The following is a 22,945-nucleotide window of genomic DNA, read 5'->3' as shown; positions in this document are numbered from 1 at the left end:
CTATCGAGTGATGAAGCCTTTGTCGACCAATCGCTTAAAAAACGCATGATTGCCTTTGGGAACACTTTTAGCAAGCTTCACGACAACACTAGTCATAGTCTACAAATAAAGCCTCATACATAATAATAGTGCTTTGCTAATTTTTCTTCATTTGGTTTCCATTGTCATTTATTCATTTAATTTTTGCACTCCTGGGCCTCTTCTATATTCGCCACTAGAGGCGCTAATGCACCATCATCCAACGAAAGGGTGAATAAAATTTAGGTCATAAGATAAACAATATTTATCCTAAAGCCAATAGTCTCACTCAATAGACGTCGCTCCTCCCCGATTTATTATCTGTTTTCATTGTTCACTCTCATCCCCCCGCAACCCCATCTCTTTCTCTTTTTTAAATGGTACTGTAGTACTTCGTTGTGAGGCACTTGCTCACTCCGTCACAACATTGGTCGTTTTCACTTGGCGTAAGCTAGGTTTCACATCACCGAGCAAAGAGCACCATACACATTTGTGTATGCCTAAGTAATACGACAAGGTAAGTCTTTATTTTCCAATAAATCTTTTCTGATAAGTAGATGCGAGCATCCTTGCCCCCCGTGTTGACAACATCTGGACCTCGACTTGGGGAGGCAGCAGCGGCTAACGTTAGCCGAGTTAGCCCTCTGAATTGGGCGACTATTACCCATTTAAATGAACACGGATCGTTTACCAGCAATTTGTTTGTTGTTGTTTAATTAATAGTCAAGTGTCTTTCTGCCTCAGAATTGCGAACTTATTTCCATTCTAGTGCACGTAGCTTTATGTTACAACAGGAATATGCATTATTGAGAGTACTGAAGTGCCCGTGAGAAAAATGAGGGCATTGAACACATCATTGTTTGACACGCTCGTGATGACATGCAATCTTTACGCTTTTACTTAAACACCGTGAACACAACACTTGTGTTGGTTGTTATCACGTATCAATTCAAATGGTGAAATATTCATATTACCGACTTTAGATGGGGCATATAAAGCATTCACGATTTATTGTTTAGGTCAGTGAGTGGTCAGTTCAATTCAATTTGAACAATGGCGTTTAATAACTGTTTAATAACCAAGAGTGGGGAAAACTGTCTGATAGGATCAAACACAGTTGTGATTTCACGGCTCCACATTGAATTGAATTGAATGCTTTTATTGTCATTATACAGTAGAGGACGCGAGAGGCTGCTCATAAGAACATCATGGGCACTGTCTTTCTGGTCGCAACTCCCTCGTGTAATGTCTCTGCGAGCACTGGGCGGAGCCTTGCATTTTTCACTGTTTTTTTCCGTTAGTCAGTGCGAATGGCGGTGCGATCGCTAATACGAGAGGAGTATACAGTGGTACCTCGAGATACAACCTTAATCAGTTCCGGAACTGAGCTCGTATGACGAGATTCTCGTAACTCGAGCGGACATTTTCCATTGAAATCAATGGAAAACAAATTAATTCGTTCCAGCCCTCTGAAAAAACACCAAAAACAGGATATTGGATTGGAAAAAATGTTTTATTTCTTCTAATTCGCCATCTATTAACAAAGTAACACATAACTAGTGGTTTAATAGTAATAAAATGTGTTTAATCTAACTAAAATTGGGCAGATTTCGCCGACGGGAGACAGAGACGTTTGGGGGCGTGGGGGGGTTCGTTTTTTTCCACGACAACGCACTCGTAAACGGAACAAACAAATTTAAATTAACTTGGATTAATATATACAGACACTCAAACATACGTTTAATGTAACTTTACACAAAACTGAATTCTAATTTTGTTGTAATCTTTTGTTACCTTCGTTTTCCGGGTTGGCGGTTTGCCACGCCTCCACCCTCACGTTCGCTATCGATGGACTGTTTGCTGTTGTATTGCCTTCAAAATATTCCCAAAATGATGCACACAAATGTCCTCACAATAGGATAACGCACGACCACTTGCCAACGAGAAATAGTCTTTAAAGAACGATCGCGGGAGCTTCTTTCCTCAGAAAGAATAACAGGAAATACAATAATTGAGCTTACCCACGTATTGATTGTGGGTAATGAAGTTTTATTCTGAGAAAGGTTGCCATTGCCTATGGGTGTTGTGTGCACGAGTGTACTTCATTACCCGAGAAAGCCCTCTTTTTGCATGCTCGATGCGCGTTTCCTGGTCTTAGGAGAAACTCGTCTGAATTAATCGTTCCGTGCTTGTAAATATTGTTATACAGGAAAGATATGCAAAAAAGACCTGGCTTGGTCGCATCACGAAATTTTGATCGCATGACGGGCGAATTATTCGATCGAAATTTCCGCCGTTAGACGAGAATTTTGTATGACGAGCGGTTGTATGACAAGGTACCACTGTATACTACTTCTCGTTGGCAAATATTCGTACATTATCCTATTTGTGTGCATAGTTTTCGGAATATTTTGAAGGGATTACAAAAGCAAAAAACCCTCGATAGGTTGCATCTGAAAGTCAGGGTGGAGGCTTGGCAAATAGAGCCAATCCGGGAGAAGAAAGGTATCAAAATTTAATACAACATTAGAATTAAGTTTAGTGTAAGGTTAGATTAAACTTATTTTTGAGTGTGTCTGCATCGTAATCCAAGTTCATTTAAATTTGTTTATGTTATGTTACAAGCGCGTTGCCATGCAAAAAGTCCCCCCTCTCTCCATCCCCCTCTCTCTCCCCTCCTCGAAATCCGTCTAATTTTAGTACTATTAATCACATTTTAGTACATACTATTAATCCACTAGTTATTTGTTACTTTGTTAATAGGTGGCGAATTAGAACAACTAAAAATGTTTTTCCAATCCAATATCCTGTGTTTGGTGTTTTTTAGAGGGTTGGTACGAATTAATTTGTTTTTAGTTCATTTCTATGGGAAACGTTCATCATTTGAGTTACGAGTAAATCGACATACGAGCTCAGTCCCGGAACGAATTAAGCTCGTATCTCGAGGTACCACTATACATTTTTTTCAGCGAGAGAAGCCCGGCCCGACCGTTCGGGTTTGGTCTCTAGAGCTTACCTCGAGCCTCAGTTTGTTTTTCTCCTTTTATTTTCAAATCCTCCAGAACAGAAAACGAATGCACAGCATTGGGGGCACAAGGTCAGGGCCCAACGCTAATACTAGGAATGATCTGGTACATGCTTCTTTGTTTGGTAGGACAAATTTACTTGGAACTTGAGGACCACCCCAAAATGTTAAAACAAGCTAGTTAAGTAGTTTTAACAGTAATTATTCTGTTAAAATACTGGATTTCATCTAATATCCTCACTTAACAATACAGTAAAGACCGTATTTTAGATTCGGGGTGTTTTGTTCTTGAGCTGTGATTATGTCAGTGTCTAAGTGATGTCGTTTGAGGATGCTCATCCGTCCATTTACACGAGCTTATCTCTTACAGAGATCACTCACAGGGTTGCCTTGTTGATCTCATAATGAATCAGTGGATCCTCCTTTCATCCAGATGGCCCCATGCCATACTCGTACCTGTGTTTCATTAGATTGCGTTTGCTTGTAATGCTCTACTCAAGTCACTTAGGTCACCATCCTCATTCAAGCTGTTTGTTAACCCAGTCTTTCTTCACTGATAGCAAAAGTAAAGCCATGTGGAGTGGAGCATCTGGAATGGGCAGCTGGTGTTTGAAAAGGCTTGAATCAGTCTGCTTTTCAGATTTTTTTCAATTGAGCTGCTGTGATCACAGTGTATCAGTAGAGTTAAAGGCTGCAGACAGATTTTTAGTGACTGAGGCTACTTGCGAATTTCCTCGAGGTTTTATCATGTGACTTTTTCAGACAGCAAAGTGCTTTATAGCATACATGGCACATATTGTAACAGATACTTTTCGTTTTAGAAAACAAAAAGGAAAAAAATAATTGAATATTGTCCACAAAATGGTAAAGATGTCCCGATGTGTGAGTGGTTAGCGTGTCAGGCTCACCGTTCTGGGGTATTACGTTTGAACCCAGGTCAGTCGACCTATGTGGAGTTTGCATGTTCGTCCGGGCTTGCGTGAGTTTTCTCCGGGTACTTTGTTTTCCTCCCACATTCCAAAAACATGCATACAGTAATCCCTCGAATATCGCGGCTTCAACTATCGCGTTTTCACTACATTGCAGGTTTTTTTCTGGGGGATATTTTTTTGGGTTAATTAAATTTCTTTTGTTAGTTCATAAAAATGTGAAAATCCACGCTGAAATTCACTAGCAGACGCCACTCCCCTGTCATCCGCTTGCTATTAGGACTCAGCACTGAAGTAAAATAAAAATAAAAATATTATTATTATTTTTAAATTGGGGTGACCCTACTCCGCGTTTTTTTCATTTATTACGGCCATGTCTGGTCTACATTAACCGCGATAATCGAGGTATTGCCCCTAGGTATGAGTCTGAGCGTGAATGGTTATCCGTCTCCATTTAGTGGGGAAAATTGTCGGTATATAGTATCTATATTTCATGGTTATGGAGCATCGAATCGATGAAACTTGACAGACTTGAGAAAAGGCCAATTTGGAACATTTCCACTTAATAAAACATCACTCTATGCTTTTTATCCCACAAACCCATTTTGCTGTGCTAAGTCAAGATTAATTGTAGTAATAGTTTAGCTTGCATTAGAAATATTTTTTTCTGTCCTTCAGTTTTTTTGTTTTTATTTTACTTTCAGGCAACACTCCCTTGAGTTTTCCATCAGATGGAGCAGATGTTGTGGGTGTTTGGAAAGAGGCAGCATGTTCCCTTGTCACGTAACTGCCTGGCCTGCCGCTGAGCCCGGCGCCGCTTGCGGCGGTCATGGACTAGCACCGCAACCTTCCCAACCGCTCCCCGATCTGCTGTGCAGCTGTCCCACAGCACCGTTGGGCGCCCAGCCTGAAACGCCGTCGCCAGATCCTATGGAGTCCCAAATTGTGGTCACAGAATGTGAACCTAGCACACCATCTGGAGCGCCTGGCGGGGAGGAGGTAGGATGAAGCGCAACTTAAAGATGACATTGCTTACTAAGTAGGCTTCAACGCAAGCTTCAAAATCAAAACGTGATTTGAAATATGAATGACATTTACTTCCTCGTAGACATTCAGGGGACAGAAATGAAATGTTTACATGAGTCTGTTTAAATGTCAAATTTTTGTAGTTGGAAAAAAAATCTTATTATTCGTGTTCTTCACTGTTCCGGTATTTGCTCTCATTATAGGTAGAAGAAATGGACAGCTCGGAGACGCCTCCATTCGCCAATCTGTCCTGTGACATACTCTTGCATGCTGTTGGGCGTTCAAAGACTCTGTTGCCTGCCAGTGAGGAGCAAAGAGCCCGGCTTAGCCTGTCAGATAGGAAACTGTCGCTGCAAGAACGCTCGCAAACGCTGACATCGCCCTGTAGTTCCCCGGGACTCAACGGTCGCTACATTTATCCGTCGTTACCCTACTCTCCCATCACATCGCCCCACTCCTCTCCACGCTTGTCACGTAGGCCCACTGTGGAATCCCACAGTGTCTCTATCACAGACCTCCAGGTATTGTATAACCGTCATTTTATTAACATGAAATCACTTTCAGTTGCTTTTGGAAATCATTTAGCAAATTAACATACAGTGGTACCTTGAGATACGAGCTTAATGCGTTCCGGTACTGAGCTCGGATGTCGATTTACTCGTATGTCAAATCAAAGTTTCCCATAGAAATGAACTAAAAACAAATTAATTCGTTCCAACCCTCTGAAAAACAACCAAAAAACAGGATATTGGAATGGAAAACCTTTTTATTTGTTCTAATTCGCCGTCTATTAACGGAGTAACAAATAACTAGTGGTTATTATGTTTAATAGTACTAAAATTAGACGCATTTAGCGTAGCGAGAGACAGAAAGGGACAGAGAGAGAGAGAGAGAGAGAGAGAGAGAGAGAGAGAGAGACTTTTTGCATGGCAACGCGCTCGTAACGTAACATAAACAAATTTAAATAAACTTGGATTACGATACAGACGCACTCAAAAATAAATGTAATCTAACCTTACACTGAATTTAATTCTAATTTTGTTTTACATTTTTATACCTTTCTTCTCATACCTTCAGTTTGTTGGTTTTCAGCCTTGGTTTCCTTATTTTTTTTAACAAGATGTTTCATTTCGCTATTTTTCCTATCTTCATTTGCCTCAAAGGCAGCATTGTGAATGCAAAGGTAAGTTTTTACATTCCCATTAGATGTTAGAAAAGAAAAATGAATAGCGAATAAAAGAGCTAGAAATTGAGACATAAGCCCCTTCCCCATCCAAGTAGTTGTAACGCGGTTTTCGTGTGAATATTTAACTCACGTTCAACCAGAAACGCTACCATTAAATCTACAGTCGTACCTCTACTTAAGAAATTAATTGGTTCCAAGACTTTTTTTGTAACTTGAAAATTTTGTAAGTGGAGTTGTACTTCATATCTAAATTCTCTAATTTGTTCCACTGTCCTCACACAACTACCAACTAAACCTTTATAATTGGTCAGTGTCCCAATTTTGTATGAAAGGTGAGGAAACACAAAAAATGAGAGAAAATTATAAGAAAATTATTTATTAATGTCTTAAAATATCCCTCCATGGCCGTTACAGATGCAATACCCGTGTTTGTCCGCCAGATGGCGGCAAGAGCCCGTTCTACAGGCCTGAAAGCCGTCCACTTTGTAGTATATTTTAGACTTTTAGGTGTGCGCTATGTGTGTGTGAAATAATGTGCGATTTTGCATTTATAGTTTTTAATCGCTTACTAAGGGGAATTCAAAATAAAATAATGGATAAGGAAATGCATTTGCTTTTTGGGGGATTTCGTAACTTGGATCTTTTTGTATCTTGAGTCACACAAATTTGCATACAAAAAAATTGTAACCTGAAACTTTCGCTCCTAGAGGCATTCGTAAGTAGAGGTATGACTGTATATGGATAATATGGGGTTTTTTCCTCGTCTTATACTTAGAGCGCACATTCTTTTAACATGCCGCCCCACTACAGATGCTCCTTTTAAAAATAGCAACTTAGCTAGTCACTCTTTTCCTCCGTAGCAAACGATTCTTTGTAGTCTGGCTTCAGATATTTTTCCGCAGTGTCTTTGCTCTCATCCATCTTTGGCAACCGCTGTTTGGGAGGAAAAGATAAATAAATGGCTGGAGAACAAAATGTTCTTATAAATCTCATAAAATTCGTCTGCAGAGTTGCAGACATTCTGCATGATAAGAAAAGAATGATTCCGCTATTTCTCAAGTTGTTTAGGATGTGTACGTTTTACAATAAAAGATTGCTGTAATAGCAATGAAGTTCTGTAAATGGATAATTTAATAGGTGTTTGGTTCTTGAAAATGTTGAATTATTTAGTTTTCTACCAAACTGTTCAAATAATTTAATACACACAAGGTCAACCAGCTTTCATAAGATTTCCATGTCGCCCATGTTTTTAAGAACTTCTAAAAGCTCTTGTTTTTTCCAAGCGTCTAAGTGCTCCATTCATTTGGAAATATAAGCTGTTCGTCTCTTCTTTCTTTACATCTCCTCAAGGACTGCGTTCAACTCAACCAGTACAAGTTGAAAGATGAGATTGGAAAGGTACCACCGATCACTTCCATTCACCAACTCCTCTGTCACTTTTCCCCTTCCACCTTCTGCTTTTCTGTCAATATTATTTGTCGTGGAGAACAGGATATGAGCTTTCTGACACCACCCGACTGTCCTAATTTCACAATCTTTGTATAAACCAGCCGGCCCACTTGATAGTTCTAAACTGAATGAGGGGCCGGTATAAATAGGACTCTCCAAAGAGTTGTGGTAGTCTCTGTGGATCCTACTTGTCAATGTAGATTTTCAATTGTATTTAGTGTAAATAGCTCTTAATTTTGAGAAAAAAATGTCGGAATTAGCATTTGAGCATAGGCCGATGGGGAAAAAGATGAATTAAGATTTTACTAATTATTATGGTTTCTTTAAATAAAATGCTGTAAACTATCAAATCAATTAGTTTCTACCTGTTTTAATTCAATAAATCACAGATGAGACAGTAAATGTCAAGCTTGTTTGCCTATAGAAAATATACCATGCCATTAGAATGAGTGGATGGATGCTCTGGATATTTTCGCACTGGATTGTTTGAATTTCAACTTTCAAGTCTTTATACAGCAATCTGGTTTGCCCCAGAAAAAAGCATCCGACAATCTAATTGAAGACGCTGATATGTCAAACATGAGCCTTGCAATTTCCTATGAGCCACTCCAAGTTATGCATCGCTCCCAGAATCAGCCGCAACAGGGTCCATTATCCATCAATGTTTTTTTAATTTTTTTTTATTAACCCAATTCCGTTCCTCTGTTTAGATAATGAAATTGGATTGATTTCAAGTAGGCCCTCTCATCCTTTGATATTTCTGAAAAAAGGCCTTCAGAGAAAAATAGTTTGGACATAACTGATGAAAAGAGTGTAAGCTTTTGCAAATGTGATGGATTGATATTCTTAACACTTGACTTTCATGCCCATTCCTAATGCACGTCGTGTCTGTAACTAGATAAGAGAGAGACTCCTATGAAGTAGAGACATTGGCACTGCCTCTTCAATCTGCTCTTCTCAGCAGAAACCAATCTATTTTTCTCTCCCTTCTCTCAGGCGTGTTATCAAATTTCTTTTTTCATTTCTGTGAGAGCTTAATGCAATAATCTCCAATTCCCTAATTATCTTAAAATAACAAATGAAGGACTCAGGGAGAGATGAGGCTTATAGCACTGTTGCCATTCCTATAACTCATGCTCATGTTTTCATATTTGATCTTGTGTGTTAGTCTTCATCTGTTGTGACTCATGAAGCATTGACAGCTGCTTTATTGCACATCGATGGCTCCTGTTACAGTTTATGGTTTGCTCCCTTCTCCTCAACGCAGGGCTCCTATGGTGTTGTCAAGCTTGCTTACAACGAAGACGACAACACCTACTATGTGAGTCATTGACACGCTCGACACAACATGCATAAATATGCTCAACACTCGTGTACACTCTTGCTTCTCTGGTCCCTTGCCGCTTCTCACATAATCACACAAATATATGACGCTTGTGAAATTCGCACATCAGCAATAATACATCAGTCCAACATTTTACGTTTGCCGTGGATTGCTACGGTTATTAAACATTATGACACAAACAGAATGTCATTTATTTTAATTACTCTCGTAGGAGGCAAAGTGTGATTTATGGGTGTGTGAGTGTGTGTGTGTATGTTAAGATTCTCTCGCTACGTTTGTCCAAACCGTGCAACGTAGAGAGTTGAAATTTTTTATGGTGGCCAGAAACATTATTCCACCAGGTGGCACATTCAAAATTCCTCAATATAAAAATCTGTATTATTCCACCAGGGGGCACATTCAAAACTCCTGAATATAAAAATCTGTATTACCTGTCGAAGCAATGTTTTATATACAATTTAAACATCACTGCAACACATGAAAGAGAAAGAAGGGGTGCATTTTCTGAAATTCCCCCTTGTCAATGTTTTATAACATTCGCCAACAATTTAAAAAAAATAAAATTTTATATAATTTTTAGTTGCTGATTTGAAACCTTCTGCAGTTTTGAGAAAAATCCCTCTGTATTGCAAAAAATATATTTAAATGAATTGACAAAAACAGTACAAGAGTTTGCATGAATACAAAAAATATTTTTTGGCCTGTGTAAACTTTTCCCATTCACATCCATGTAGGCAATGAAGGTTCTGTCTAAGAAAAGACTAATGCGGCAAGCAGGTTTCCCACGTAAGTCAGCAAATGAATTCCAATAACTATTTTAACACATTTTAAGCTTTTTTTCTACGACTAATACTACTAATTTAATTTCTCGCCCGTCAGGACGACCACCCCCGCGGGGTATCAAAGCATTCGCTGAGGGCCCCCCTCAGCCCAAAGGGCCTCTGGAGCGGGTCTACCAAGAGATTGCCATATTGAAAAAGCTGGGCCATTCTAATGTGGTCAAACTTGTAGAGGTGATTAACAGTTTTTATTATTGTTAGCTTTTGTAGTAGACTACTAATTAAATTGATAGATACAAGTAGGAATACATGTATGGCAAAAGCTAAGGGTGCCTTGGCCTCCAATGGGACTACAAAAATCAGAAAAACAAATATCTTTAATATAAAGACATTGAAATTCGGGAGCATACATATTATAGATGTACAGACGCTCCCCTACTTATGAACGAGTTAGGTTCCAAGCGATTGTTCATAAGTTGAATTTGTTCGTAAGTTGCTCAGTGCTATATTTTGTATTATAATTTATGTCTAAGTCCTATATAAGTATATTGAAGGTTTATATAAGTGCATTTGTATGTTTAAGGCTTGTATAAGTAACACGCATTGGTTTGTACTGAAAAAAAACATTTAATAACATGGAGAGAATACATACAGTACTGTATACATACATTAGAGAGAGAGAGAGATTTACTAGAAACTGGCCGAAAGAAGCTATCTAATGACAATTGCAGTTTTCTTTTTTTCATCATAAATGATGCGGTAGCACTGTATGGCATCATTCAATTGATTTGGAAACTTTGTGCACCGTTCAATATTTGGGTCCTGCTGCTCAATCTTTATGTTTATAAATGGTACTGACGGTCGAACGATTCAAGTTGTATTCACGTGCAATGCTCACCACTTTCTCACGCGCATCAAGCTTCGTTATTATTGCCACTCATTTCAAATGAAATGGCTTGCCTCTTCCTTGCACCTCCCTCAACAGAAGCCTTTCGCTTTTCACCAACCATATTGAATAATGGATGCACGAGATATTTAATGATAAAAATGAAAAAGGTTCTTTGCGCACTGGAGATACGTTCACGCACTTCCGCACTGCAACGAACTGGGCAGAGGAAGGTAGATGCTGGGTGAGCTGAGCTCACAGCTGCAGGCGTCGGTATTAGCGGCGGAAAGAAGCACTATTCGGAAAAAGACGCGCAATACAAAATTGAACTTACGAACATTTTTCGACATAAACGCAATTTGCAGACATGTTCATATGTACCGTTGTTCGTAACTCGAATGTTCGTAAGTAGGGAACCGTCTGTAGTGTTATTTTATTCACGTTTGTAATTCTGATGTTTTCCTCTTTACGCATGCTCCAGTTTAACTTCCCAAAGCGCGTGAAATGTTTTCAACTTGAACATCATTTTAGAGGACACAATGCTAACATTTGTTTCAATAAACATGTTTTTTTTTCGTCAGGCACCAAATCAATCCAGAGAAAACATGCAATTTAAATTCGATTGAAAACAAGTACATATTCCTTTGCAATCTTAACATGTTTATTCCCTCACATTCAATGAATGTTTAACATATTCCATCAACTCAAGTGCACTTTTCATTCCTGAGAGTTGTTTGTAAACCTACTGACAGGTTCTCATTCAAACAAAAAAACTCTCAGCCTGTTCTGCTAGACGGCTATTCAGAAACAAATTTACTTGGATCGGAATCAAATAAAAAAACAATTGCTAAATACGATTCAATTAATTTTAGTTTGTCAACGTGAGTGCAGGGAAATGGATGCCTGCAGTGTGTCTTTTTTTAATTTGATCTCTGTTTGATTTGGCGCCAGGTTTTGGATGACCCCAGTGAGGACCATCTGTACATGGGTACGTTGTGGGCAGGCCACTTTACTGCACAATACATGCACATTTGTAGAGAAATGTTGAAATAAAAAGTCATATTAACCATGTGAGCATGGCATAGCCACTGTAGTTAATCATTTTTCTGTTGTACGGGCTGCAAAGCTTTCCTTACTAATTACATGTTTGCATTACAGTGTTTGAGCTGGTTAAGCAAGGGTAAGCCTAATCCTCTTTTATTGTTGTTTGTTGACTGGAATGAGATCAACCTCATTAGTTTTGATTGCTAATTGCACGTGTTTACATGTGTGTGTGTGTGTGCACGTGCGTGTTTATGTGTATGTTCAGAGCTGTGATGGAGGTGCCAACAGATAAACCATTCGGCGAGGACCAGGCTCGCTTTTATTTCCAGGATCTGCTCAGGGGAATCGAGTATTGTGAGTCCTGAACACATGCTTTTAGTAGTCACTTAGTCTTGGACTGCATTTTTATTTCAACAATAACTCAGATGAGCTCTATTTTTACAGTGGTACCTCGAGATACGAGCTTAATTCGTTCCGGGACTGACCTCGGGAGAGAGAGACGGACAGAGGAGGGGGGGTTAGCTTTTTAACACGGCAACGCACTCGTAACATAACATAAACAAATTTAAATTAACTTGGATTACGATGCAGACACTCAAAAATAACTTTAATCTAGCCTTACACTAAACTTAATTCTAATTTTGTTTTCAATTTTGATACCTTTCTTCTCCTTGGTTGGCTCTATTTGCCCCGCCTCCACCCTGCCTTCCAGATGCAACCTATCGAAGATTGTTTGCTTTTGACTTCCCTTCAAAATATTCCCAAAATGATGCACACAAATATCCTCACAATAGGATAACGCATGATCACTTGTCAACGAGAAATAATATAGTATAGGCCATTCGCACTGACTAATGGGAAAAAAAACACTGAAAAAATGCAACGCTCCGCCCAGCGCTCGTAGAGAGACACGGGGGAGTTGCGACCAGAAAGACAGTGCCCATGATGTTTTTATGAGCAGCTTCTCGCGTCCACTGTATGCTTGTATATCAAAATTTGTGTTGTATCTCAAGATAAATATTTGCCCGAAATTTTACTCGGATCTCAAATTGCTCGTATGTCGAGGTACCACTTTATTTGATTCATTTTAATATGTCATGGCGAGTTGATTGTGTCACAGTGAGGGATAACTTATCCTCTCAATTCTACAGTGCATTATCAGAGGATCATCCACAGAGACATCAAGCCCTCCAACCTGTTGGTGGGCGAGGACGGACACATCAAGATTGCGGACTTCGGCGTAAGCAACCAATTTGAGGGAGCCGACGCCCTCCTGACTAGCACCGTGGGAACGCCTGCCTTCCTTGCCCCCGAAACGCTGTCAGATACTCGAAAGAACTTCTCCGGCAAGGTGACGTAGAAGTCGGCTGGCTAGCCGGCAGCAACCAGAAATACTAAGCCTAGGGTGTCCAAGCTTTTTTCTCCTAGGGGCGCTTTCAGAAAAATCAAATTCTTCTACTCATTTGTTAAAAAGAGAATTAGGTAATAAAGATCAGGCTTTTGAAATATGTATATTTTTAAGCTGTGCGATCGAACGATCGCTGCACACAAAATACTATATTGAATGTCTATCACCATCAGTGGCAGTGAAACATGAGTACTCAAGGCCAACCTTCCCATTTGAAATTAATTTACTCAAAATCAATAACTGTCAATGGCAGTGAATGAGTTGAGGGAGACCAGCAACATTTTTGCATTTAAAACATTTTTAAAAATTATTCATCGGAAGGTAACTATGATTATTTGCAATTAATAATTTTAATGTCTCATAGCACAGTTTTCCCTCGATTATCGCGACTTCACTTATCGCGAATTCACTTGTTCCCGATTTTTTCTGCTGTTAATTATTTTTTTTAAACTTTTTTTAAGTTCATAAAAATGTGAAAATCCATGCTGACACTCACAAGCGGAAGCCACTCCCCCATCTTCCTCATAGCTCACTTGATCAAATTAGATTACGTATCTTTATATGAGTTTATTTATGTAAAACAATGCTGAAATTCTACAGTTTCCTACATTGATTATAAATATTAGAGAGGCTCTTTTTAAGGGACTAACTCCAACTAGTGTTAGCATTGAGAAATGCAAAACAATGTTGACTGAATTTATCCGTCTTTTGTGGGCCATATTCAATGATATCTTCATAATTTTCTGCGGGGCAATAAAAACTGTGGCAGGATGATGGTGGCCCATGTGCTGTAGTTTGGACACCCCTATGCGAAGCAGTCAAACCAAGCCCAGTAATGGTTCTCATAATTAAATTTCATATACCAATACATACATTCTTAATATTTCCGCAGGCTTTGGATGTTTGGGCAATGGGGGTGACACTTCACTGTTTTGTCTTTGGAGTGGTGAGTCATTTTAATATAGATTATCTTGTTCTTTGATAGTATGAATAGGACCCAAAACATCTGCTTATTTGTTTGTTAGTGTCCATTTATGGATGAGCGCATCCTCAGTCTGCATCACAAAATTAAGACGCAACCTGTGGAATTACCTGAAAAGTAAGTACGTCTTATTTACACCTTTACATTTCTGACCATGAAACTTAAATAAGAGTTGTATTGCAACAGTACCGAGATATCAGATGACCTGAAGGATTTGTTGTTGAAAATGCTAGACAAGAATCCGGAAACAAGAATATCAATTCCACAGATTAAGGTAAATACTTTAAATAAAATACAGTGGTACCTCTAGATACGATCTTAATTCGTACCAGGACTGAGCTCGAGCTCGTATGTCGATTTACTCGTAACTCAAATGAACGTTTCCCATAGAAATGAACTAAAAACAAATTGATTCGTTCCAACCCTCTGAAAAAACACCAAAAACAGGATATTGGATTGGAAAAACATTTGTATTTGTTCTAATTCGCCATCTATTGACAAAGTAACAAATAACGAGTGGTTTAATAGTACTAAAATGTGTTTAATAGTACTAAAATGTGTTTAATAGTACTAAAATGTGTTTAATAGTACTAAAATTAGACGAATTTCGCGTAAGGGAGAGAGAGCGGGACAGAAGGGGGTGGGGGGAGTTTTGCAGGGTAACGCGCTCGTAACATAACATATTTTTTTTTAAATGAACTTGGATTACGATGCAGACACACTCAAAAATAAATGTAATCTAACCTTACACTAAACTTAATTCTTTTGTTTCAAATTTTGATACTTTTCTTCTCCTGGGTTGGCTCCATTTGCCCCGCCTCCACCCTGACTTTCAGATGCAACCTATAGAGAGTTGTTTGAGTTTGTCTTCCCTTCAAAATATTCCCAAAATGATGCACACAACTGTCCTCACAATAGGATAACGCACGACCACTTGCCAACTTGCCCGGGAAGTAGTACTCCTCTCGTATTAGCGACGGCAAGAAAAAAAAACACTGAAAAAAATGCAACGCTCCGCCCAGTGCTCGTAGAGACATTACGCGAGGGAGTTGCGATCAGAAAGACAGTGACCATGATGTTCTTAAGAGCAGCCTCTCGCGTCCGCTGTATGCTCGTATATCAAAATTTGTCTCGTATCTCAAGATAAATATTTGCCCAAAATTTTACCTGTATCTCAAATTGCTCGTATGTCGGGGTACTCGTATGTCGAGGTACCACTGTAATTGACTACTGAAACCGCTTCAAGTAGCTAAATGGGATGTTATGAATTACTGATTTTGTGTTCAGGTGCACCCGTGGGTGACGAGGCATGGTGCTGAGCCTCTCCCTCCAGAAGATGACAACTGTTATATGCTAATAGAAGTGACAGAGGAGGAAGTGGAGAATTCGGTGAAACATATTCCAAGCTTGGCAACTGTGGTATGTACCAGATATTATTTTGTATTCATGCCTTCCGATGAGCCCCTCGGGGTGGTTATACTTCCATAAATTGAACGCCGAACACACTACCCCCTGATTGGTTAAATGTACGAACATATTTTTGAGGGAGGTTTCATGCGTTTATATTTGTATATTACATTTATATTGTGACAAGTCAAAACTAGTGTTACACCTATACCTGTCGCGATGTGCACTAAATCCATTTATTGGATGGGAAATGTAAATGGGGCGGTAATTTTCATGGATGCGATTTATTGCTGCATGTTCTTTATTGACGTATTTAAACTTTGTCCATTAATTGCATATGGGACTAAAGTTGCGTTCAAAAATGGTTATTTGTCATCAAAACACCGTACAGCTAAAATTGAGTCTTCCAAAAACACACTTACATTGCACAGTGTAGCATTTTCATATTGAGGTTAATGGTGAAAGATGATGTACTAACTGCTTTCATTTCCTATGAATTAACAGTAGTTTTCTCCAAATGGCAGTTAAAAAGTGTAACTTCAAACATGAAAACTCGCTCATTTTCAGCATTTGTAAATAAATACTAATTCAAACATGAAAATTGTGCAACTGATGCCACAAATGTGAGGAAAATTTGAGTTCCCTTTACATATCGAGTGTGAAGTTTAGTTATAGGCAAGTGTGCACTTCCATAGAACATTTGAAATAAGAGTACGTCATGTTCAATAGAAGTGCCGATGTCTGCTTTTACTCTCACTCAATCTCAGAGTCGACACTAAGATAGCTTTCAAGTGACCGCCATTATGAAAAGTCTGATTATGAAACCATGAAATAATTCAAATTTGGTAACATACATACATACATACTTTGCAGGATCAAATCAATGCGTTTGATGGGCTGTACTAAGCAGATAACAAAACTGACATTAGGGTCTTTACCTATTTAATCTTTAACTAGTTTTCAAATGACATGACATGGCACTGATTAAAAAAAAAGTATCATCATTATATTTAGGGGGCCCGGTGACTTAGTGTGGTTAGCGTGTCGGACTCACAGTTCAGGGGTCCTGGGTTCGAATCCAGGTCAGTCCACTTGTGTGGAGTTTGCATGTTCTCCCCGGGCTTACGTGGGATTTCTCTGGGACTCTGGTTTCCTCCCAAATCCTAAAAACATACAGGGTAGGCTGGTTGAACACTCCAAATTGCCCCTAGGTATGAGTGTGAGCATGAATGTCTGTCTCTTTGTGGCCTGCGATTGGCTGGCTACCAATTCAGGGTGTACCCCGCCTGGTGCCCGATGTCAGCTGAGATAGACTCTAGCACCCCCCGTGACCTTTGTGAGGATAAGCGTTACAGAAAATAACTGTCATTATTTTTAAGATAGTTTGTGCATTGATCTAAGATTGACAATTTATTGCATTTTCATGAGTGGTTTATTAGAATAGTATACTGTCACAATGATTGTTAAATTGTTTTAAAAAAAAGACAGTATAGTATTGTATATCAACAATAATTATGAGACAAAAATAACACCCACTAAAAGTTCTTATCACCACACCAATATCATTTTTTAGCACGCGATACCGATAGAGCTCATACTGTACCGATACACGGCGTCCATTTTGGGTCGGTTGACTGGCAAAATTGGAAACTAAATTTTCAAGAGTTCATATTGCGCAGCATTTCTTTGCACACCCGATCACGATGTAAAAGTGCCGTGTCAGTACCGATAATGATAGGTGTAACACTTACTAAAATTGGTCCAGACATTAGGCTATTAGCCTAAAAAAATTGTATGGGGTTTTTGTTGGTCACTCCCTAATGGTTATTTGATAGAGTTTAGTTAAGTTACTAAATTCAATCAATGTGCTAAATTCTGTTTTTGGTCAGATTCTGGTGAGAACCATGTTGAGGAAACGCTCCTTCGGGAACCCCTTTGACTGGGCACGTAAAGAGGGATGCAGCAGCTTGTGCACGTCAGGACAGATGTAAGAATGCAGACATTTGTTCAAAACTAAGTGATTTTATTATTGTCATCTGATTTTGCAATCACTGAGAACGTGGACGAGTGGTTAGTGCGTCGGCCTCACAGTTCTAGGGTCGAGGTTCCAATCCCTGGTCGGTCCTCGCTGTGTGTAGTTTTTATGTTCTCCCCGGGCTTGCGTGGGTTTTCTCCAGGTAGTCCAGTTTCATTCCACATCCCAAAAACATGCAAGGTAGGCTGGTTGAACACTCAAAATTGCCCCCAGGTATGAGTGTAAACGTGAATGGTTGTCCGCCTCCTTGTGCCCTGCGATTGGCTGGCCCCCGATTTAGGATGTCCCCTGCCTTGTGGCCGTAGTTAGCTGGAATGGGCTCCAATTGAGTGGGATAGGCGCCTTGTGTGGATAAGCGGTTTGAAAAATGAATGAATGAATACTGCTACATTGGCGTGCTATCAGTATATTTTTAACATCTTTTTAACTTTAAACACTTGAAAATTAAATGAATGAAAACAGATTTTGCAGCATTTATACTAAGCACGGATTGCCAGTTAGCCGTTATTCAACCACAGTACAGTGGTATCTCGACATACGAGTGCCCCGACATACGAGCAATTTGAGATACGAGTCAAATTTCGGGCAAATATTTATCTTGAGATACGAGACCAATTTTGATATACGGGCATACAGCGGACGCGAGAGGCTGCTCATAAGAACATCATGGGCAATGTCTTTCCCGTCGCAAATCCCTCGTGTAATGTCTCTCTGATCGCAACTCCCTCGTGTAATGTCTCTACGAGCACTGGGCGGCGCGTTGCATTTTTTTCAGTATTTTTTTTTGTTTTTAGTCGGTGCCACATTGAATTGAATGCTTTTATTGTCATTATACAGTAGAGGACGCGAGAGGCTGCTCATAAGAACATCATGGGCACTGTCTCTCTGGTCGCAACTCCCTCGTGTAATGTCTCTACCAGCACTGGGCAGAGTCTTGCATTTTTTCAGTGTTTTTTCCCGTTAGTCAGTACGAATGGCGTATATACTACTTCTCGTTGGCAAGTGGTCGTGCATTATCCTATTGTGAGGACATTTGTGTGCATCATTTTCGGAATATTTTGAAGGGAATACAAAAGCAAACAACCCTCTATAGGTTGCATCTGAAAGTCAGAGTGGAGGCGGGGCAAATAGAGCCAACCCGGGAGAAGAAAGGTATCAAAATTTAAAACTAAATTAGAATTAACTTTAGTGTAAGGTTAGATTAAACTTATTTTTGAGTGTGTCTGCATCGTAATCCAAGTTCATTTAAACTTGTTTCTGTTATGTTACGAGCCCGTTGCCGTGCAAAAAGACTTTCATGGTTGTTCTCTCTCTCCAAGTAGTTTCTCTGTCCAGACAAATCTGCGCTCATGCCTCAATCATTTCTTGCCTACTTGTGTATATCATCTAACAGGAAACAAAAGCCCGAAGACAGGACAAGGAGCATTGAGCACCCTTACGTCGGAGAAGACGATGCTCTCTCCTAATGCAGTAGGTTTTTCAAAGTTCTTCCCAATATCTCTTTAGCCGCCAGTTTTTCACGTTAGCCCGGACTCGACGAAGAGGAAACCACGAGTCATTTAAGGGGAGACTGTGGGAATGATCTTCTTCTCGTTGCATGCTTCGTTAAGCGTTGGCGTGCTCTGTCTCATGCTGCTGTGTGTCCACATCGTTCTTCTTTCGCCATACTTGACAACTCTTTCAGGTATGTGAGAGGGGCAGGGGGTTAGTGGCGATGAGTCTGCACACTTCAGGAAGTCAGGGAAATGTTCTGTCTTTAGCACCATCTTTTCTCCAAATGAAATTTAAAAAATATATTGACTGCCTCACTCTTATTGAAGGAGTCACAGTGTCTAATGTAACCTATTTTATTGATGAAGTCGGGTATAAAGGGAGTGACTAATTGTTTACTACTGCATTTGTTCTTTTAAAAGGTATTTCACCTACTTCTGACCATTTACTAACAATAGAAAGCTTTAAAATCACTTGGTGTAGTGTAGCAGGTGTTTCCCTTTCAACACTTGGTGCAAAATAGTAGAGAGAGTTTCTGTGTTTCTGTTGAATCCTTTCAAATGACTTTAAGGATGTTTCAAAAATCACCATACTCGCTTTTTATTATTCAGACTCGAGACTATCAGTACAGCTAAGGTTCAGCGCCAGTTTTAGAAACCTTTGTAACAGCCACGCTTTTCCAACATTCTGGCTTTAGGTAGCGATCTGTTCACAGGACTAGAGTTAAGGTTATACCTCATTATCGTTATGACAACCTGAAATCCGTAAGGGTTGACCCTTACCCCAAAATGGATTGGATGTCTAGCTACGTCGACGGGAAACATCTCCATTCGTTGCCAGTCCTCCCAGGTAAAATGTATTGGATTAAAAAAAAAAGTTTTTATATGAATATTTGATTCATTTTTAAGGCAATTAATAATTAATATACAGTGGTACCTCGACATACGATCGTAATCTGTTCCGAGACTGAGATTGTATGTGGAGCTTTTCGTAACTCGAGCGAACGTTTCCTATTGAAATGAATTGAAAACAAATGAATATGTTCCAACCCTCTGAAAAAACACCAAAAACAGGATATTGGATTGGAAAAAATGTTTGATTTCTTCTAATTTGCCATATATTGACAAAGTAATAAATAACGAGTGGTTTAATAGTAATAAAATGTGTTTAATAGATGTAAAATTAGACGCATTTCGTGGAGGGGAAAGACAATGACACACACGGAGGCGGAGGGGGGGGGCTGTTCGGGGGACTTTATCCACGGCACTTCTAAATGAACAAACAAATTTAAATTAACTTGGATAAATATATACAGACACACTCAAACATACGTTTAATGTAACTTCACACAAAACTGAATTCTAGTTCTGTCTTAATCTTTTGTTACATTCGTTTTCCGGGTTAGCGGTTTGCCACGCCTCCACCCTCACGTTCGCTATCGATGGACTGTTTGCTGTTGTATTGCCTTCAAAATATTCCTAAAATGATGCACACAAATTTCCTCACAATAGGATAACGCACGACCACTTGCCAACGAGAAATTGTCTTGAAAGAACGATCGCTAAATTTTCGTCGTACCACGAGGTACCACTGTACTTAGTCGCGAATGATACCTGCCACACAAAAGAAAAAGAAGAAAGTACATACAGTGAAACGATTTTCGTGAGAGATACGGACCCAAAAAAATCAAGTGATAGAGAGACAATTAACTGACAAAGCTACAACAATGAACTGGGTTACATTCGGGGAGAAAAAAACTAAGACTGCCTTTGCCGAACTTCAGATGGAAACCAGTCAACTGATGTGAGGCACTTACCGTATTTTCTCGCGTATAAGCCGCCCCCACGTACAAGCCGCACGTGGTCATCGCAGTGGTATTTCTAAGATACCGTATAAATCTAAAGGATTGCACATTCCGAAAGAGTGTTCCCCGCACGTGGACAAATTCAAAGAGGAAGTCATCATCAGAAGGGGGGACATGGAAAAGCTATTTATTCATTCACATGCAGATTTTCAGAAAAATAATATAGGCACAAAAAACAAATATGGATACATACAGAAAAAACAGTTTTATACTAATTCACCCAGTAATTGTTGTTTTCTAACTGCAAAACAGAAAGTATCCAACAAAAATAATTGTTCATTTGTCGACATCTTCTGGTGAAAAAGAGTATAGCAACGCAGTAAAGTCATGATTCAGTCATTATTTTTTTTGTTACAAATACGGCTTATATGCGAGAAAATATGGTAATATTTGTACTCTACCCTGCATTTTTTTAAATTTCAATCATTTGGATTAACATTCGCTTCTTAAACCTCAAGTGAAACTCGTGAATGTTCCTATTTGTGATTTTGTATGTAAAAAAGGCACTGATGTTCTCATATGCTTGCACATTTTAAAAAATACACAAAAAAATCTGACTGTGCATAATGTTTTTTTAATGTAAAGCAACATAAAGAACCTTTAATTACATTTTGAATTAGAGTTGCTATAACTACTACTTTTTTGTAATTATCTATGCATGAAATTAAAAAAGCAGACGTGCCATGGAGGGGTGGGCTGACTAACCAATGTTAATTAGCACTGATTTTTGTATTTGTGATACTTTTTTTTCATTTTTTGTTCCCTTCTTTTTTGTTTTCACTGCAATGTTAGAATCGATTGAAATCAACAAATTTGTCTACAGTAATACCTCGCCACTTTGCGGATGGATTTTCGCGGATTCACCTCATTGTATCTTGGATAGGCCAAATATATATGAAAAATTATAGTGTAGGAACCATAATACAAACATGAAATAGGGAAAAAGACAACTCAGAATTAGAGAACATTATACTGGCCACTTTGAGACTTAAATAATCGTACGAAAAGGCTTTTAAAAGTCAAAATACAATATAAGATTATTAAATAGATTCGATAAAAACACTGTCCCTACATCGTGGTTTTTCACCTATTGCGGCAGGTCTTGGAACCTGTTAACCGTGATAAACGAGGTATTACTGTAATTAACATGTTACCGTTATTTATAGCTCATTGATAATAATTTTAATTCAGCACTAGTGTAACTTGACTGTATATGAAAGGGAAACTTTTATATTCATCTGCACTGCATGTTAGTCTGTTTTTTTTAAATTATTTTTAAACATGAGCACTATGCATCAGTGTTTTTTTTTCTTTTCTTATTCCTACTCTTAGTGCAATTACATTTTTAGGGGGTCATCCTCAGTCCATCCCTATGAAGGAGTATTAGGGTCACACAGAAAAATGTGGTAAGAGAAAATAACTGTTCTGGGAAAGATTGTGAATTTTTTTCAGTATAAAATGGCTACACCAAGTCGAGTCACAAACTGCAAATAAATGGTCACAAAACAATGAAAATGACATGAAAAAGGGAGGCATTAAACAATTAGCTATGAAGATGCATTATAAAAAAAAGTGAGGTTTGTAAAATGTAGATATAATTTAATCATGAACCTGAAGACTTTTGCTAATGGAAAAAGAGACCATTTAAAATTATTCAAATTTAATTAAAGTTGTTGCTTTACAAGAATAAAATGTTATTATCACCTTCATACTCTGTGGATTGGGGTTCAGATGACGAGTGTTTTTTTCCAATTAGTAAATTTCCGATATTACAAGTAAATATCAACATTTTTTTTAGAATAAAAGGCAACAGAACCAAACTAAGTGAATTAAGTCACAAGGGTATTTTATATCAATAGACTCAGTATTAAATAATGCACTGCATGCGAAAAACATATCAATTAATGGGCACTTTATTTTGAAGTTGACCAAGGTAGACCAATCAGATGTTGGTATCTACAGTTAGCAACAATGTACACATTCCCTGGTCAATTTTAGCTTCATGTAAAATAATACAAATCTGTATGAAATTATCTAAACTAACATCATGAATTGGGATTTCATTTGTATG

At 38.7% G+C, this 22,945-nt stretch overlaps 1 protein-coding gene across 4 annotated transcripts; it reads left to right on the top strand.

Annotated features, from left to right (window-relative positions):
• Positions 1-232: 232 nt before the first annotated feature.
• Positions 233-20,196, top strand: camkk2 (calcium/calmodulin-dependent protein kinase kinase 2). Of its 4 annotated transcripts, XM_077623247.1 has the most exons (18): positions 233-535; positions 4,677-4,971; positions 5,202-5,519; positions 7,535-7,582; positions 8,901-8,954; positions 9,713-9,764; positions 9,858-9,991; positions 11,595-11,631; positions 11,802-11,823; positions 11,953-12,041; positions 12,839-13,038; positions 13,988-14,041; positions 14,121-14,194; positions 14,264-14,351; positions 15,365-15,496; positions 17,374-17,471; positions 18,913-18,989; positions 19,130-20,196. In XM_077623247.1, the coding sequence occupies exons 2-17, from the start codon at positions 4,741-4,743 to the stop codon at positions 18,983-18,985; spliced, it is 1,704 nt and encodes a 567-aa protein (XP_077479373.1). In that variant the 5' UTR covers positions 233-535; positions 4,677-4,740; the 3' UTR covers positions 18,986-18,989; positions 19,130-20,196. The 4 variants fall into 4 exon arrangements, with proteins under 4 accessions (XP_077479373.1, XP_077479375.1, XP_077479372.1 ...); XM_077623249.1 differs by lacking the exon at positions 17,374-17,471; XM_077623246.1 differs by having other exon boundaries at positions 18,913-20,196.
• The last annotated feature ends 2,749 nt before the right edge of the window (positions 20,197-22,945 follow it).

This window comes from Stigmatopora argus, chromosome 16, assembly GCF_051989625.1.
Source record: "Stigmatopora argus isolate UIUO_Sarg chromosome 16, RoL_Sarg_1.0, whole genome shotgun sequence".
NCBI lineage: Eukaryota > Metazoa > Chordata > Actinopteri > Syngnathiformes > Syngnathidae > Stigmatopora > Stigmatopora argus.
Note: the sequence above shows the minus strand (reverse complement) of the source record. Positions and strands in the feature narration are given on the sequence as shown.

Bases quoted from the DNA above. Each gene is read 5' to 3' on its own strand.
- camkk2 (XM_077623247.1), top strand. From the start codon at position 4,741: ATGTTCCCTTGTCACGTAACTGCCTGGCCTGCCGCTGAGCCCGGCGCC. The intron at 11,632-11,801 runs GTACGTTGTGGG...TTTGCATTACAG, and splicing joins TGAGGACCATCTGTACATGG to TGTTTGAGCTGGTTAAGCAA. The intron at 11,824-11,952 runs GTAAGCCTAATC...GTGTATGTTCAG, and splicing joins TTTGAGCTGGTTAAGCAAGG to AGCTGTGATGGAGGTGCCAA.